This window comes from Agelaius phoeniceus, chromosome 1 (genome assembly GCF_051311805.1).
Source record: "Agelaius phoeniceus isolate bAgePho1 chromosome 1, bAgePho1.hap1, whole genome shotgun sequence".
Lineage (NCBI taxonomy): Eukaryota > Metazoa > Chordata > Aves > Passeriformes > Icteridae > Agelaius > Agelaius phoeniceus.
Window position 1 is genome coordinate 146,375,389 of NC_135265.1, and position 19,267 is coordinate 146,394,655.

Sequence of the window (19,267 nt, forward strand, 5' to 3'; positions counted from 1 at the left end):
AAAGTTGTAGCTGTCAAACTAAATATTTGAATTGTTAATATTGATCTGAAAAAAAGGGCAGAAGAGGAAAAGAGATTCTTCACAGGTCAAGAAAAGAGCATACAGACTTCTAAAAAATATATTAACCCAGGGAAATGAAGTCAGTCAATGATTATCTCTGTGATACTGTTGCTCACCTGGTGTAGGTGTGCATGTTAGCAGCCTGCTCCTCCCAGATGCTCTGCATAATCAAAGGACAGGGATGAGGTATCTCCAGAAGTTCATAAATATCTGGACGACCATTTGGGCTTGTTTGATGCTAATGGGGATCCTGAGACAATTTGGTATCACACCCAGGTGGAATGGAACCAAACATAGGCACAAAACTCGTGGTCTCAGACCAGTTGCTCAGTTCATAGCTATCCTTTCTTTGAAGGGAAATATTTAACTTCTTGCATTTTCCAGTCATCTAGAAAGATACATATTGATGAAGTCCACATAATCATTTATTTTCCTATTTAAGTGCCATTCTTCATCAGTAGGATAAAAAAATTCATTACTTTTATTTTCCAAATATACTGGGTCTTTAAACAGCTAACCTTTATTTTGTAGTAGCTTCTGTGCTTTGCTGGTAGCTGCGTTTCCCTCTTTTCTAAATACAATGTGTATTTGAGCAGCTCTTTGATTTTAGAAGTAATGAAAAGACCAACAATGTCATCATTATTTCTCAAGTAAATATGTCCTGTTTGAAAAAGAGAGGTTGAAAATCACTTTTCTGCTTCCTTAGAGCTGAATTAATACATCTAGAGTTAGTCTTTAGAACTTGAAAATTATTTGTGTCAGCTGATAGAGACTTGTACCCCCCTCAAGATGAGGAATGCTGGGGTGGTACTGAGCTCTGTTCCATACAGCACCTGCTGCTTATCTTGTGTTTCTTGTGTTTGCATTTTTCTTTTGTGTTGAGATAATAGTTTATTTACTGATATTTGGTTAGGCACAGTGTAATGAGGAGAAGGTCACTTTTGAAGTGGAGAGTCTTTCATTAGATGACCACTGTTCTTCACTAGAGCTGCAGCCTCCCTACACACGTTGGTAAATGAGCCCTGCTCACCTTCTGAAACACCTTCTAGCAGAATTTTTTCTTGGTTTGCTGTTTGAGGGGAGGTGCTCAATGAACAAATTGATGTCTTGACAAGGATAACACTTGGAGCTCATCAGTTCTTGAAAATGAGTTCTTGAAATGTCCCAAATGTTCTTGAAAAATATTTCAAGATTACTTTTTGGTTTCTCCTTTTCATAAATGGGCAAATATTATTTTTCTAATATTTCAACAGGAAATGAATTCCAACATCTGATACTGTGCAGTAATCATGCAATTCTCTGTATCATCTTCTTTATCTGTACATTCGTGCATAAAATAGAACAGTATAGTGTTTATAAAGTAGCTGTTATTAGAAACTTGAGGTCTACTTGATTAATCATGTACTTGTTTCTCCATGTATATGTACACCATGTATTTTATCCTTTTTTTGTTTTTTAATTCTCAATCTAACTTCAAAGTTGGCTCTGTTTGGAGTAGAGAATTGGACCAGAAGACCTTTAAATATCCTTTCTTACCTAAATTTTTCTATTATTTAATAGCCATTTTCCATTTTATGTGTTTCATAGCATGGTCAGCAGTTGTACAGACACATCTACCTAGGCTGCAAAGAAGAAGACAATGTCCAGAAGAACTTTGAACTCCTGTTTACATCTCTAGCTCTTACCACAATAGAACTGGCCAATGAAGAAGTGGTTATTGACCTCATTCGATTAGCGATTGCCTTGCAGGTATGGGTCTGTGTTGTATCTTATTTACTGACAATTCAAATGTGTAATTGGAGATGTGAAGAACTGGGGGGTTTTGTGTATTGATCTTCAAATTGGAAATCCCATAATTTGGTCTGGACTTGATTGGTCACTAAGGAAGTGCACTTTGTATGTACTGATGGGGAAACTTCATCTAATCGGTTTTGTAACAAACTTCCACAGCATGTGCTGTTCAGGAAAAACAGATGTGGAAACTTGTTGAAACATTTATTAGAATCACTCATACTCATTAGCAGATTGACAAGGTGTTCTCTCAACCTATGATCTTGTGTTCTGTATAAAATGTATGGGCTGTCTGCACCCAGGATGAAAACTTCTGTATAATTAATTGATTGGTTGGGAATAGTTGCTAAACCACTCTATTTAGTCTAATAGACTAAATAGACTAGTACTTAGACCTTAGACTAATATTCTGTCAGTGTTTTAGGCTTTAGTCCTTAACATTTCCTTAATAGGTTCAAATATTAACTCATACTTGCATACGGTCCTCAGGGAAACTGGATAACTTATTAATTTTCTCTGTGTTGAAATCAAAAATAAAGTACTCCTAACATGTGCCCTGGAAATTAGATGAAATTGGGCCCTGTATTCCCAGTATATTCTGTCATTAACCTTATTCCTAAATGTGCAGCTGTATTATAAAATATCTGAAATGCAGTTTACATCCTTAATTTTAAAATATGTAATTGAACCAAATCCTTACTTGGTGGGAATGATATTAGGAGTTTTATTAGAGCAAAAATAATACAATCTGAATAAACATAAAAGTGCCAATATGCATTAAATAATTCCCTCTATTGTGCTGTATCTGTGATTCACACTGGTGATCTTTATTATCAAACTGCTGTTTCTAGTTTTCCTGAGAAAATGTTAAGATCAACAGGTGGTAAGGACAAGAGACTACCAGTCATTAACCTGTACTTCCTGTCTGAGAAGCAGAATTTTGAGTTGAGTAAATTTATTTTTCTTCATAATGGTTGAATCTTTTAAGCTCTCTAACTTCAGATCAATATATTCCTACTTCAGGAGTGAGCTAAAAGACTAGAATTTTAAGATGAGAGATATCAAATGTTAAGTAATAACAGATAACATCATATGTCATAGAGTGTTACCAATGATAAGTTTGCTTTCCATGTATTCAGGACAGCCTGCTAACTTGGGAAAGCATCATGCTACCCCTTCTATTTCAGGACATTGCCATCATCAATGAGGATAATCTGCCAATGTTTAATCGTTGTGGTGTCATGGCATTGGTTGCAGCATATCTAAACTTCCTGAGTCAGATGATTGCAGTGCCTGCCTTCTGTCAGCATGTCAGCAAGGTAAGACATGGTTAAATACTTCAGGTCATTTAGAACAATACACAGTCTACTGTAAAATCACTAAATAACTTGTGTCAGGTGCTTGCTTGTTGTGCTCCCCTGTTTGTGTCCACTGACATTGTTCTTGATCTTCAGTCTCTCATGGCATTACTTGCTGACTCTTAAGATTATAAAGAAAATAATCTTCTCTCAAGATACAACATTTTATTTTGCTTATGGTGCCATATATAAAGAGCCAAATCTGGTATAAGACTTTATGGCCCCACTGTCTTTGCTAAAATAGTATTGACATGCACAAGACCATAAGAACCAGATTTTTAGTCTAAAGGATGAGAGCCACAGTCTCTTTCCCTGGTTAAAAGAAATCCCAAACATCTCATTTGGGCTGAGGCTGATGTTTGTGAAGGTTAGGTGTTGAAGAAAACAACTATGGAGCTATTCCAATTTTTACTATTTGACATGGGGTTTTTTTTCAGGTCATTGAAACCAGAAGTGTGGAAGCAGCTTATTTTCTACCAGAAACAATTTTCAAAGACAAATCCAAGTAAGTAGATACAAAATGGGAATTAGTGGACAGTGAAGCCCCTATATTTTGCTATTAAAAATCATACATCTTTGAGAAATATTCCATATGTGAAAAAAATCAGAGGTTTTATGGTGTTCTGAACAGGCAGAAGAATCCCAAGCATTAAAAGCATGTACACTTATAGGGAAAAAAAAACGTGGGCTTCAGACTTTTTTTTATAGTAGTCAGAGGCATTTATACACAATAGGATGCTCAGTGTGCTAAGACAGCAAAATAAATTTTCACTGAATCACAGAATGGGTGAAGCTGGGAGGGATCTCGAGGTCATCTGGTCCAAGTCCCCTGCTTAAGCAGGGTCACCTAGAGCAGACTGTGCAGGACCACATCCAGATGCTTTGGAATATCTCCAGGGATGGGGACGCCAGAGCCTCTCTGGGTAACGTGTGCCAGTGCTTGGTCACCTTCACTTTGCACAAAAAAGCGTTTCCTGATGTTCAGGCAGAACCTTCTGTGTTCAGTTTGTGCCCATTGCCTCTGGTTCTGTCACAGAGCAGCACTGAGAGGTGCTTAGTTCTGAGGCCTTTCCACCCTCCCTCCCTTAAGGGAGCTGTACACTTTATGAGATTCACCTTATCCTCTCCATGCTGACCTGGCCCAGCTCTCTCAGGCTTCACTGGAGAGATGCTCCAGCCCCATAATCCACCTTAGTGACCCTGTGGAGCCCAGTGTGGGCTCCCTACATGTCCTGGCTAGCCCAGCTCCGGACTCAGCATTCCAGGTGTGGCCTCACCACACCTGAATAAAGGGCAAGAATCTCCTCCCTCCACCTCCTGATGCAGCCCAGGATACCCTCAGTCTTTTTTGCCACAAGGGCACACTGCTGGCAAATGACAAATATTACAATTAATTAATTACTATTAGTATTACTGTTGCTGTGCAGGTTTTTTTATTTAACAGAGACCATATTCTCTCAAGATGTAGCAGAATAGGTGAAGAACATATTTCAGATAACAAGAAGTGTTAATTAAAGTAATCTAAAATGCTGCAGAGGTTTTCAGTAGCAGAATAGGTGAAGAACATATTTCAGATAAACAGGAAGTGTTAATTAAAGTAATCTAAAATACTGCAGAAGTTTTCAGTGGACTAATTTTAGGTGTGTATTCATTCCTAAAAACCTGACCAAGCTTTATTTCCATCAAATCATTACCATTGACCCTTCTTGGTTGCTCACAGACATTAGAAAAATATTTTATTTAACAAACAAATACCTATTGGTAGACAATAACTTCAAATATATGTTTTGACAGTCTTCCAAAATCCTTAGAGAAGGATGAAACAGATCTGTTTTTCCTGACAAACAAGATTGCAGAATCATTAGGAGGCAGTGGATACAATGTGGAAAGACTGTCAGTTCCATATGTGCCCCAGGTAACAGGTAAGTGGTGATTAATAGCAGCACCACTTAGTACCAGTTATTAAGAATGTTTTCCTAATGTGTTGTGTGCCAATGAAATGTAATGTGACTGCTTGGCAACAAAACCTAATCAGATCATTTTGTCTTCTCAAGGTGTTTTTTTCCTTCTCATGAGCTACTGTATTATTGCTAAGAAGTTTCAAAGATTTTTTTTTTCCTTAAGGGATGAAAGTGAGGCAGAAGGTCTTAGAACACATATTGACTCTTTTTAATGAAGTCTTTGCTTCAAAAGAATACCTGTACTAACTTATCTAGAAAATGAGGAAAGAATATACAAGTCAGCTTTTCATGTAAACATTAGATGAAAGATACTCCATCCTTTTGCCACATGGACTTGTGCTGATTTATTTGCCTTAAACTGTCAATGAGCAGATGTTAATTTAAGCAAGACTGAGATATTTTCCTCCACCAGATACCTATGCAAGCTTAGTGTCTGGTAACAGTGGAAATAAAGTGTTGCCTGAGGAAGGTTTGTGGGAGTTGGTGCTGCACAGGCTGAGTGAATAATGTCAGAAGGACTAGCTAGTATGTGACATTTGTGTGGTTTTCACTTTTAATATCTTTTCAACAGCCAATTGAGCAAATTACTGAAAAAAAAAATTGATTGAAGAATTTGTTCTTAACCATGTGTGTTTTGTGACTAGGTATATAAATGGATTGCTATTGTAATAGACTAGGGGATACCCCAGCCCAAAGCATGGCCTTTTTAAAGTACCTAGCAGTAAAATGTGATTTCTGTATTCTCTAGCTCACACATAGAAAGAACCAAAGTACATACAGATAGTGAGTGCCAGATGTGTTCTCTTGCAGTCTGATTCAGAGACATTGCTGCCTGCTCTTGAATCTCTTCTGGATAGTTATTGTGGGAGGAATCGAGCTCTCCAGACAGCAGATGTGGTTTTGTCCCAAAAATGCAAGCAGGCCCATTAGTGATATGTTCCAGCACAGCCACAGTGTCTGTTTTCTGTTGCTGGTTGTCTTCTTCTGAAAAGGATAATGTTCATATTTCAAAGGATAATGTTCGTATGCTTATTTCTTCTGGCACCTAAAACCAGTTAACGTTATATTTTAGTATTGGCAGAAGAGGTGGGCAGCAAGTGAGGAAATGTTACAGGCTTTGAGTGAATGAGAATGGAGTGAAGAAGATAGCCTGGTTTGAAATTTATGTTAAACCTCTTCTAGAAGCTCAGATATATTTGTACCCAAATGACCTCAGTAAGATTTTCTTGTACGCTTTGCTAAAAATGCGTTCCCACACAGGAAGAGACGCAAGTTCTGACATCAACATTAATTGAGTTTAGCTGCAAGTGTGATTAACTGCCTCTGCAGGTGATGAGAAGTTGCCATATTTAATCCTTAGTAAATGTGAATCAGATGGGTTCAGGGATTTTGTAATTTTTTATAAAGAGCAGCAACCAAAACTTGTTTCTTGACTGTTGCCATAGCCAGTTAAGTTCATGAATCTTTGATCCTGTGGAGTATTGAGCTTCCCAAGCTTTTCATTTAACTGAATCAGGACCAAGTGAATATTTTGGAATTCCTAAGTTTTTCTTTTTTTACTGCAATGAAGCATTATATTTCTGCTATTAAGATTATAATGCTAAAATGTAGTGTTTCAAAAGAGATCATTAACCTTAATAAAGAAACAATCCCTTTTATTGTATATTCCTGTGAAACCTAGGGTTGAACCCAAAATGCCAGTAAATATTTCATCCTAATTATTTCTGCTTTTTCCAAATATCAGTGTTACAATGCTTAACAATGACTTATAGAACATAATTTTGTCATCCTGATTTTGTTTTGTCTCTTGATACTTCTTAACAACTTAGAAAGACATTCATATTTGCAAATTTTTATACCTGTTTCTCTTTCTTACTTGAGGGAGGAAACTAATTTAAAAGACTTTCAGTCATTTTTTGTCTACATATACTTATATATATATAAATATATTTAATTTGCCTCTATTTCCATCAGGCAAAAAACCTCATAAATACAAACACAAGTCAAAAGGTAAAAATGAGCTGTAGGTCAGCCTGCTCTCCTGCCCTGTGGTGTGTCCCTATAGGATGTGCAGTCAAAAATGCTTTTAGAAGGCCTAAAGACCTTTAGGCCAGAAATTGTGTTGTACTTAGTGGATTTAGTGTTTCCTTACGCTTTTTTTGTTTCTCCCCTTGACATGCCTGTAGCAATGTTAGCTGCTGTGGGGTTTGCTGTTGTGTTTGCTCATGATTTTTTACTCTGCCAAAAAGTAGTTTCCTGTTTTGTTTTCCTGAGCAGGTAGTAGAGCCATAGGTATCATTTTTGTGATGGTACTAATTATCTCTTTGAGTGACATTACAAAAACCTGTAGAAAGTTGGAAAAAGCTCTCAGTTGTTTAAAGAATAATTATTCATCTTAATTACTGGCCATTCAAGATAATGACTGCACAAAGAACAGAGTCCCTCACCCAGGAAAAGAAGTGCCTTAAAGGTCATCTTGTTCCAAGCCCCCTGCCATGGGCAGGGACACCTTCACTATCCCATCAAAGCCCCATCAAACCTGGCCTTGAACACTGCCAGGGATGGGGCAGCCACGGCTTCTTTGGGCAAACTGTGCCAGTGCCTCATTGGAAAGAATTTCTCCCTAATATCTAATCTAAATCTACCCTCTTTCCATTTAAAGCCATTGTCCCTTGTCAAAAGTGATGGAGCCCACCTTGGTCAGTGAGGTCACACACAGAGCTGCTCCCATTGCCCAGGCAGTGGGGCCAAGGCTTTTGGGACAGCCTTGGCAGGGGCTGGGCCAGTGGGTTTTGGGCTCCATCACTGTCCTCGAGCCCCTGGGCTCCTTCATGTGTGTGGATGAACACTGTATTTTATAAGAGAAAAAAATTGTAATTGTCACAAATATTTGCCCACTTAATATGTTGAAATTAGAGATAAATGGGCATATTTCATATGTAAGTTTAGTGAGGCATCCATTACAAAAATGAATTCTGTCCAAAGTAGTCCCTAAAATGTATCTCCTGGTGTTTGTGTGTCAGTTATAGAGAGAGCAGCAAGATGGCAGCAGAGGTGTGGTTTTGTTGGGTGTTTTCTCTTGCAGGCTGAGTGCTTTCCTCAGATTTGGAATGTATTGGGTCATGTACCAGTGAGCCATCAGGGATTAAAAATTCAGTTAATCCTTCAGAATGCCATTTCAAATGCTCAGGGTGTCTGAGAACCTGGCAAATATTAGTAGAATTCAGGTGTTTTTCACTAATCTTGTTCTTTCACTGCCTCTTGATCTTAAAATGACATTTCATTTATGTGACTTCTGAAAGTTATTTCTTGGTTTTTAAAAGCTGAGCATGTTCAGCTCTGCTGGAATGAATTCTGTTTGTTCATGCTCAATATTTGCACTGCAAAAGCACTTTGCTTGGCTAGAAGTGGTTTAAACAAAGGTTGCAGAAGAACCAGCATAAATTGCCTTCTCATGGGGGTGTTTTGCAGTTCTTCTTTTTTTTTTAGTATCAAGTGCCTGTAACTGCTTCTAACTGTGCAGTGCAAGTCATCAGATAATAATAGCAAGGTCCAAATGGCTTGATCTTGCCTAAAATCTAAAATGTGACATTGCAGTTCATGGTTTTGTAAATGACACATGCAGAAGCCAGACCACTCAAGTGTCTGTTTGTCAGAGGATCTTTGTGACAAGTCTTAAAATGTATTTTTACTGTTCATTAAAATCTTTTGTTAATATATTAAATGTCAAAAATGACAAAACACCAGTGGTGCAATGTCCTACGACTGCAGTCACAGAAGGAGATTCCATCAACTGATGGATCATTTGATCATAATCTCTTTATGCAGTAATTAAATTGTTGTGCTTCTTTTAGGATCAGCACAGTTGGTCTTATTCTGACAACTTTTTAGGCCAGCTGGACCTGCTAAAATAAGGAAGTGAGAAATGGAGAGAATTTTTTTCACCCAGTAGATTTTTAGACTTGCTGAATATGGTACTTGTAGCAACAAGAATAAGGAGGGATTGTTGTTCATCTCCATTCAGAAATCTTTGTTTCTGCTGTCAATGAATCGTATTCCAATAAGCCCTCTTCTGTTTCAGAATACCTTAAAATTAAGACATTAATACTTCAATTTCACAAAAAAAAAAAAAAAAAAAAAAAAAAGAAAGGCTTTTGTAAAGGATTTTACAGCTGTGTATCATCATATGCTCTGTTATTATTATGCATTTGAATAAGACATCAGTTTTTTTAAATTCTGGACTTTGAAGGGAAAGTTGAAAAGATCTGTAATTTTGAGGAGGGAGGGACTATGAAAAGGTTATTTTTCTTCATGATTAGTAATTTAGAGCAGTAACTCTAAATGCATCATTTTTCACAGTTCAACTGATAAAATAGATGATCTTGGGTTAAACAGGCATATGGAAATAAATCTGCATCTGATGGGTAAAAATTTGACTGAACATGTTTCAAGAGCGTTGCGCAAAAAGTAAAATAATTTCTTCTTATGGTAGATGAGGACAGACTCTCCAGGAGGAAGAGTATTGTGGACACAGTGTCTCTTCAGGTGGATATTCTGTCTGGCTGCAGCATAGAGGATAAGGTATGAAAATCACAGATTATTTTAAAGCAGCATCTTGAGTGGCGGGAGGGGGGAATGTAATTGAAACATTTCCAGGAAGTCAAATATCTGATTATTATAGCAACGTTAAATATTTTGGGGGGTTTGTTTTTTAAGTTGTGTATTTGCAGAAATGTATTGTCAAAGACACTCTTATTGTATAAATAAATATAAAATATAAATAAATAAAAATAAAATATAAAGATCTTATTGTTTAAAAGGGTGAACTATTTGGCACTACAGTTTTTACAGATAGTACTACAGATTATGGTGTAGCAATACATTCATTTACATGCTGAACAACTGCTTTATGAGTAGATACTCTAAAATGTTTTCTTTGCCTTTTGAGGGGTACAATAAATTTCAGTATCTGTATCCCTGTATCATTTGAAGTATTTGAGAGACTTGTTCAACAGCCTGGGGCTGTGAGATACAATCCTAGAGAAACAGAAGCCTGGTGGGAGACCTGCAGTCTCTGAGTGGGACAGGTGAAGACTGTGTGCACCTGTGTCACTGGTTCCTCTCCAGAGGAGTTTGACATGCAGCAAAGGAAGTATAAAGTAGCAACAAAAAGTTCATATGTAGGGTACAGGAGCTGATGTTAATTATCCATTAGGAAAGACCACATTATAATTGAACTTTTCTCACATCGTTTGACACTTCATTTGAAGTATTTCTTAAAATAAATTTCTACTTCTACTGGATATTTTTCAAGGTCCTGCTGATTTTTATTAAGTAGATTTCTACTGGCTGCAATGGAGATGAGCTGTTGAAATGGAGGTGTTTGTTAGTTAAAAATTCAGTATTAAGTTATAGCAAAGGAGCAAGCTTTACTTTAGACAGAAGTGATATGTTTTGCAGCATTATTATTATTATTATTATTATTATTATTATTCTTCCTTTCTGCTTTGTGCTCATTATACCTCAGATGATCTTTTGTGTTCACTTCTTGCTTTTGTGCTTTAGCAAGGATACAGATAAAAGTGGAAAGAATAAAAAGGTGTTTGAAAAATAAATGAGGCAATCAGATCTCTAGCTTTCTGAAGCAAGTAAATGCTCCTCACAGGACAGTTTGACATAAGTATTCTTTTTTAAAATCACTCATTATATGTGGTTACGTGTAATTGACCAACTCCCTTGAAAGTAGAATTAAATGAAAGAAGTTTCCATTTCAGATTTCAAGTTATGCTGATGTTATGTCAAGCACTGGTACATAGACTATTTTGAAGTGGATGTAGTGGTTGTAGATAAAATCTTTTTATGGATTCTCAGCTTAATGTGGTCTTAATGTAGTCCAGTGTCTTAGATAATGAATTTCTTTTTATCTCTTAAAAATGTGAATTTTATTAATCAGGAACAGAGGAAGCAAAGTATTCCTCCTCTACTTGCTTTATGAGATTTGTTTACAAGGCAAAGGATAAAACAGTATTTTCCAGTTGGCTGACTGGACCTTCATACCTATATATGAAATCTGGTTTTCTTGCTGTGTAGGTTAGTCAGTGTAGCAATCCATAACCATCAGCAGAACTCAATTACAAAAAAAACAAGCATAAGTCTTTATGATTGAGAGGATTACCTACTTAATTAATGGAAGTTTTAGGACATAATGATGTATGATATCATTTCTGCTCTGAGATAGAAGACTGTTTATCCATAAAATAGCTGTTATTTTATACAATACAATTGCAGCTCTTCTGTCAGAAGACTCAAAGTTTTTTTGTGGTGCCATGTCTTTTAGTGAATCTTGTTCAGGAAGGTGAGTTATTCCATAGTTATCTCCATTCATAAGGTGAAGGTACACCTGTAAATGCAGGTAGTGCTTCTGGAGTATTAATTAATCAAGTATAATGCTGGGTAATACCAGCAACTAATGTGGAGATTAACTAACACTATGAAAGGCAGCCATAAACAACTAACATTTACCAAATGTGAGTTGTATAAAAGATTATTTCAGAACCTGAATACTCTGGATCTGTAGCCATATCCACAAATATTTTACAAAAAAATAGTTATTAATTTTTATTTATTTAGAGGAAGAGAATACATGCTTATTAATAAAAACCTATTAGAAAAATATAATTTACAGCTGCAGCTCATGAAATAACTCTCGTGTAAAAAGGAAACAGCTACTTCCTTTTCCCTTAGCAGTAGTTCAAGCCAATAAATTAAAAAATTGGAAGAATTCATAATCTTCTGAATGGAATAAAGGAACTTTTTTCTAGCTTACCCCTTATCTTAAAACATACTAGACCATTCTTAAGAGTTGGTGTTTATCAGGAAGCCTGTTCACATGTTGGAAGGATTGAAGTGGGGAAATTCAAGCCAAGAAACCATGTTATGTTCAGATGAAGACTGCCATCTAAACATTCTCCCCTAATGCCAAGAGGGTGGCTTCACTATAAATATATTTACTGGTATAGAAACTAGATCTATAACGAATTTAAACACTTCAGTAATTTTGCATCCTCAAGCAATTCTGGTGAAGTGCATCAGTAAATGGATATTCCTATCAGTAGATGAACAGATTTTCTCAGTGCATCAGACATAGCTTGTTATGAAGAGCCCTTTCACTCCAGTGTCTATGATGTAAGCACCAAATGATGTGGATCCATCATGGTACAAAGTTAGCCTAAAGCAGTAACCATTCTCCACTCAGCACTCCACTGTCAGCTCCCATTTTAGCATCACATTGCTGGTAACTGAGTTGAGCCAATTGAATCTGCTTTTCTAGAGGAATCCCTCTGGGGGTTCTCTCCCAAATTTGCCCTGAACCAAGACACTCAGCCTCAGGAAGCAGTTGATGTTATTGGCAACAGCTGCCTAAGAAGCAGTACTGAGATTTTACAGTATAGAGACACTATAGCTTATTCCTGACCTAAAGGACTCCTCTGCCTAAATCCAAATCCATTTATAAAGGATGTTACCATAGAGCATCTTGAGTACAATCTGGAAAGTTTTCATTTGGTAAAAATTTCCTCACTAACTGCAGTGGCTTCAAAATGTGAATTAGTGATCTGTTGGCTGTCACAGAAAGTCCAAATGAAGTTATTGGAGACTTGTAAGGCTGTCTTGGCCTTCTGTGTTTTATCATATTCCTTATTTTTTAGAAGCTTATATTTTATATGTGATGATTAAGGATTTCTTTTCTATGTGTTTAGGTTGATAATACTGAAGAAATCACCTTTGAAGCTTTGAAGAAAGCCATTGGTAAGATTTGTTACAGTTGTGTTTGTGCAGCATAGTTCATGATTACTATGGAATTGCTGAAGAAAAGAGAGAGGCTGGAATACCATACAATATTACATTTTTTTTTTCTTTTCAGCTAGTAAATTTATTAAGAACTCCAGTTACTTATTTCTAAATCTCTGAAATGATATCTTGATAATGTTAGTGAATTCATTTTCTGAAGTTAATGGGGCTGAATGAAAAGCATCTGGAAATGCCTGTCATCTATTACATTTGCAGTACAGACAAAGCTATAAATGTGAGATACTCTAGTAACATTGAGTGATTACTTATGAGGTAACTTGAGTATTTTTTTTGTAATAAGATTTTTGAGTCTTCAGTGCATTCAAAAATAGGTTGTAAATTACACATTGTGGATTTTAAAGTACTGAGGTTTTTTAAAAGAATGTTTTTCTGACAAGTGACCTGGCTGTGAGAACACAGAATTATCCAGATTCCTTATTTCATATTATTATAAGTAATTGCTAATTAATGCTTTTCAGTCTACCAAAATCCTGTTTAAAATCTGGATTAAACATTGATGTTAAGAACAGTAGCATGATATTGGGAGATTCTTGTTTCCTCTTAGATCTGAACCTGTGTGCAGTAAGTGAGAAGTGCAGGCAATAAATCAAAAGGGAGTCTGGATGTTAATTTTAATTAAAGACTTAGTAAGAAAGGGGAAAAATTTCGTCCTCAAACCATCTCCCTGAAATTTTATCTACATTTGGCTTTAGAAGCAGTGCCAGATGACAGATCACTTGAGAATGCTTGCATCACTTCAGGCACAATCCTTGTTCACTTCTGCAGTGCACATTTGATATTTCTTGTACTTCATAGGCAAAGATTGCATTTGTCTTTAATTTTGTGTTTCATTATTCTTTCAAGATAACAATGGACTTGAAGAACAGGAAAAGGAAAAGAGGCGTCTCGTGATTGAAAAGTTCCAAAAGGCTCCATTTGAAGAAATTGCAGCTCAATGTGAAACCAAAGTGAGTTTCTGCAAAATGTTAGCACTGAGCATATCAGTGTAGGCACTAGTGGGTATGTGCTGACTGAAGGTGATTTAAGTTGTCGTGTCACTGCTGCTGTTACTTGTTTAGAAATTCAGTTCTTTGTTTTGTCTCCACTGCTATCAATGGTGGGAGATTCCAGTAATTTGAATGTGTTTGTGTTTGTTCCTGGGACCATTTGGAAGGTAATGGGTAACTTGTACATTCTTCACCTTAATTCTTTTTCTTGCTCTCTTTGAAATCCAGGTTCACAGGCCATACCTGTTTCTGGGATAACTGGAGCAGCATTTAACCCACTATGTATTTTAAATAACTAAATGTATTTCAGGTTTGTTAAACTCTTGTCTGCAACAGCAGAATTTGGTCCATAATTCTTGACACTCCTGAACACGCTCACCCAATCTCAAATACATCTTTAAGGCTCAGAGTCCTTGCAGCAGTGAAAAAGGAAATTAAGAAATGTGGCCTAGATTTACATGTGGCAGTGTGGAACACACTCACCTGAGTGTGGCCTGGTACACCCATTGTAGCTCAGTTCAATATCTAGGAGTTAATAATTCAATTTTAATTTTTTTTCCCTAGGCAAACTTGCTTCATGATAGACTGGCACAGATACTGGAACTCACCATCCGGTAAGGCTTTATGCAAGAGCAATATCATACCTGAAAAATTATATTAAGCAATGGTGGCTGTTTTCAGATGGTTATGTCATAGTGTTCTCAAACACATGTAATAGGGAGAAAATAGTTGCTTTAACTGAATGCTGTGGTTTAGCCCTGATAGGTCCATGTAGCCCTGTGTAGCCACTGGCTTCACTCTCCTCAGCAGGATGAGGAAGAGAATTGGAAGGGTAAAAGTGAGAAAAACCATGGGTTGAGATAAGAGCAATTTAATAGGTAAAGCAAAAGTCACACATGCTAGCAAAGCAAAATTTCACTTCCCATGGGCAGGCAGATGTTCAGCCATCTCCAGCTAATCTCTTTGGGAAGGCAAATGCCATCACTCTGAATGTCTCTTTTTTTCTTACTGCTTTCCTTAAAGCTGTTACTGCTGAGCACGACACCATGTGAAATGGGGTATCCCATGGGTCATTTGGGGTCAGCTGTCCCATAGTGATATGGGGTATCCCATGGGTCATTTGGGGTCAGCTGTCCCATAGTGATATGGGGTATCCCATGGGTCATTTGGGGTCAGCTGTCCCATTTGTGTCCCCTCCCAACTTCCTGTCCACCTGCAGCCCACACCGTGGCCCAGCAGTGTGAGGAGCAGAAAAGACCTTGACTCTGTGTAAGCTCTGCTCAGCAGTAACAAAAACATCCCTGTCTTATCAACACTGTTGCCAGCACAAATCCAAAACACAGCCCTATACCAACTACTGTAAAAAAAAATATCCAAGCCAAAACCAGCACACTGAAAAAGAGTCCTTTTCTATTTTCTTACTTCTTTGAATCTTCCTGATAGTGAAGGAAACCATGTCACTGTGTCTTACAGTATCTCTGTATCTATCAGTAGTATTGCAGGATGCTGTTGTTTTCCCAATACTGCATCTGGTTGAGAAAATAATTAGATATTGAGCACCCCAAGTAGTTCATGGTGTTATTATAGAGAGTTGTGCACATCATTATGCAGGAAAAATAGTATTTATTAGCAGTAAGATGCATTTTGATAGTTCTGTAACATCAGTGAAATTGATGATGCAGACAAGAATATAAAAATCCTCAGGGCATGATAATTTAATTAGAATTTCAGGACTAGGATAAAATGCTATTGGTATTTTATTATTTTATTATATACTGTTGGTATATATATGGGGGGTAGTTTAATCTTGTTTCTCTCCTGTAAGTGTGTAAATTTATATAAAAGCAATCCATGTAAGTGTAAATTCTGTATATTGGTTGTGCTTCTCACACAGTCCTCCACCCAGCCCCTCAGGAGCGATGACCATGACTGCTGGACATCCTCATTACCATTCTGTTCCAGTCTATGAGATGAAGTTTCCAGATCTTTGTGTGTATTAAGTGTCTTCTGAAGTCTGCTGGACATTATTTAGAATAGAGTACAATAGAAAGAACAAGATGAGTTTTCAAATTTTATTGTTTATTGTATCTAACTTTAATATAATGATGGACATGAGCCAAATACAGATTATTTTAGCCAAATTCATGAAACTGTCTTGAATTGTTTTATTCTGTAATGTATTTTGAGTTAGGTTTTTCACAGACCACGTTTCTTCATTTTCATATTTGAGTACATGTGAAAGATTTAAAACTTGTCTTGCCATATAGGTAAATATTTCAGTTACTCTAGGAATTTGTATTGCTTCAAATTCCTTTAATTTGAGATATTGTAACTGAAAAACCTATTAAAGCCTTTGTTTGGTTTGGGTTTTTTTGGTTGGGTTTTTTTTTGGTTGTTTGTTTTGTTGTTTGTTTGTTTGTTTTTTTACTCCTCTCCACCTCAATTCTATGTCAAACTAGAATGCTTTTGGCTTGCTTCATCTCATTCAATGTAACCACAGGAGCCCTACCTGAGCTCCCTCTTGTTCCTGCTGTCACAGCTGCTCAACTTGTTTGGTTTGGAATAGATGGAAAAACCAATACCTTACATGTGTTCAAATACAGTGAATGAATTAATGGGCACTTATTAAGTATATTTTGATGCATCACATAACATGCTTTTTAGATAGCTACATCCAGTATATGTACTGTGTTTCTTGCTAAAAGTTAAATCTTAAGCTTTGCATAAGAGAGGAGAAAATCTCCTCTTGAAGCACGGACTTGTGCAATATATTTCATGTCTTAAGATGTATGGTTTACAGACTGTACTTTTGAAAACACTGTAGTATTTTGTCTGCTTTAGTATAAATACAGGAGAGATATATTTAGTATAGCAGAAAATAAACTGAGGGCATTTTAAATCATAAATACTAAAACTATATTCTGTGAGACATTTCTCTGTAGTTTATAACAGCTTTTTAGTGATATTTTAGAAATTGAAAGTAAACTCAATTAAACCATTTAAAGATGAAGAATTTATTACATATATTTTCAAGCAAAAGCATTTTTAGAGACGCATTTCTGTGTTTGTTTTTATTTCATTTCTCAAACCTTTAAGGTAAATTTCATAGGTTTATGTATCTGAGCATATACTATTCAAATGTAAATAAAGTAAAATTGATAAAGTAAATCTTGGACATTTGATGATAATTATCAAGGTTGTCTTTATGACTCAATAAATCCTGCCAGCAAACAAAGAAAAACAGCATTCATTGATGCCATGAATAGTAAATCTGAAGTCCCTTAATTTATCTGAATCTGACTGGGGCAGTGTAAACATGAATGAATGCTCTCAAATATCTATAATAAATGTAGACATTTAATTGAGTGTTTTGGATGAACAGTGAACATGAAGAAAGTAACTGAACTTCAGTTAGGCCTGCTTTGAGCAGGAGCTTGGTTTAGATGACTTTCAGAAGTCCCAACCTAAATTAATCTTTGATTGCATAACTCGTGACCTGAAGGATGATTAGCCCTGCTGATTTGCTGACTGGAGCCTTTGCAAACCCATTGTAAAAAGGATTTTAAGTTTTTTGAACAGTAGTCCAGTATTTAAAGGCCTGATGTGGCATGACATAGAGAAATATCAGCTACTTAAACCTATGAGATGACATGCTGAGTTTCAGAAAGCATTCACAAAGCTCAAAAGGTAATTGAGACCTTCTTTTCAGTTTAACAGTGCAATCACAGCTGTTAGTGGATGACGAAACAACCCCTTATCTACAGCATTCCGTTGTGATTTTTACTGCTGCAGCGTGTCAGCCTGATCAGACCACAGTCTACACATAAATAGGACTCTAGCTTTTAGTTTTCACTTTTTTTTTTCCTTTTTTTTTAAGGTAAGACTAAGACTTTTTGGCCTGTATAAAGACTGTAATTTTTTAAAAAGTAAATCCAGCATAGGGATACAATGTAAAAAACCTACCCACTCTGTCATTTTTTTAAGAATAACACTTGGCACTTTTGTACAAAAAGGAGGAGTCTAAGTAATACAGAATGTACTTCTGTTTGCACTTGTGCAGTATGGAGACAGTGCTGTAAATACAGGATTGTTTCTGTGATTGAATTCTGTTGCATGAATGCTGCATGTGAAAAAACTAGATTCAGCATTTCATTTTCTGTTCTGTTAATGAAATATTTTTCCTTTATGGTAATGGTAGGTTTGTGTTTCCAATGTTCAGTTTGGGAAATGCAGGTGTTGTTCAGGTGTTTCAGGTGTAGTGCAGGGAGTGAAGAGTTTGTAACACTCTGTATGTTCACATGATATTTCATTTCTTCCTTTATGGAAATTCAGGGAGTCTGTAAGTTGATAATTGGTTCACTGAGGAGTCTGTAAGTTGATAACTGGTTTACTCTGAGGAGTCTGTAAGTTGATAATTGGTTCACTCTGGCCTTTCTAGACACATGGGAGATGGGAGTGACTGTAAAATGTATTGGTTTGGTAGTTATTGTCATATGAGCCAATGAATGAAACCAAAAGAATTAAGAATGCTGTTTGTTGTACAGTACAAAACTGCTTTGTTTCACTTCTCTTCATGTTCTTCAGACAAGCTGCAGAACTTAAAAGCTCCTTATGCAAACTGGCCCTGTGTTATCTGCAACACACTGAGCACTGTCTTAATGGTTATAATTGGTACCCAGTTTCAATGTATTCCAGCTGTTGCTTGGGGTTCTCTTTCCTATTATGTCATCTTGAAAAAAATATAGCTTTTGGTAGTGAGTCATTTTAAGATAAATTAAATTCATGGTCATACTAAAAGGTAGAAATAGCCTGTTGTCCAAAACCAGAGTAGGGCTAATTTGTCTGTTGTTCCAATGGTAATATATTCTGTACTGTATGTAATGAACCAGTTTCAATAAATGTAAGAACACACTGTGCAATCTATATTTAAGCAATAAAATAAACCAAAATTTAAAAATTAATATTTTCTAAGGTGTCAGTTAATTTTTATTGCTCACAATTTATATATCAATTACTAATTTTTTAGCATTTAAAATAGCCCTCAGTTTGCACACCCTTTTTTTTTTTTTTTTTTACTATTAAACCTGGGCAGGCTTCAGAGGTGGGGCTGTGAGAATCTCATGAGGTTCAGCAAGGCCAAGTACAAGGTCCTGCACCTGGGGTCAGGGCAATCCCAAGCACAAACACAGGCTGGGAGGAAAATGGATTGAGAGCAGCCCTGGGGAGGACTTGGGGGTGTTGG

The 19,267-nt window shown here is 36.5% G+C and overlaps 1 protein-coding gene across 10 annotated transcripts in view; it reads left to right on the top strand.

The window, feature by feature from the left end:
• The window catches only part of EFR3A (EFR3 homolog A), a 76,207-nt gene extending 57,221 nt beyond the window's left edge, over positions 1–18,986 (top strand). For 8 of the 10 annotated variants that reach the window (XM_077189047.1, XM_077189069.1, XM_077189093.1 and 5 more), the window contains 9 exons: positions 1,648–1,809; positions 3,039–3,170; positions 3,647–3,714; positions 5,004–5,131; positions 9,663–9,751; positions 12,928–12,976; positions 13,883–13,986; positions 14,590–14,639; positions 17,735–18,986. In XM_077189047.1, coding sequence (XP_077045162.1) covers positions 1,648–1,809; positions 3,039–3,170; positions 3,647–3,714; positions 5,004–5,131; positions 9,663–9,751; positions 12,928–12,976; positions 13,883–13,986; positions 14,590–14,639; positions 17,735–17,852 — 900 coding nt within the window. In that variant the 3' untranslated portion in view covers positions 17,853–18,986. Of the gene's footprint in view, positions 1–1,647; positions 1,810–3,038; positions 3,171–3,646; positions 3,715–5,003; positions 5,132–9,662; positions 9,752–12,927; positions 12,977–13,882; positions 13,987–14,589; positions 14,640–15,919 lie in introns of all 10 variants that reach the window. The other 2 variants (XM_077189091.1, XM_054641043.2) reach the window with 2 other exon arrangements.
• The last annotated feature ends 281 nt before the right edge of the window (positions 18,987–19,267 follow it).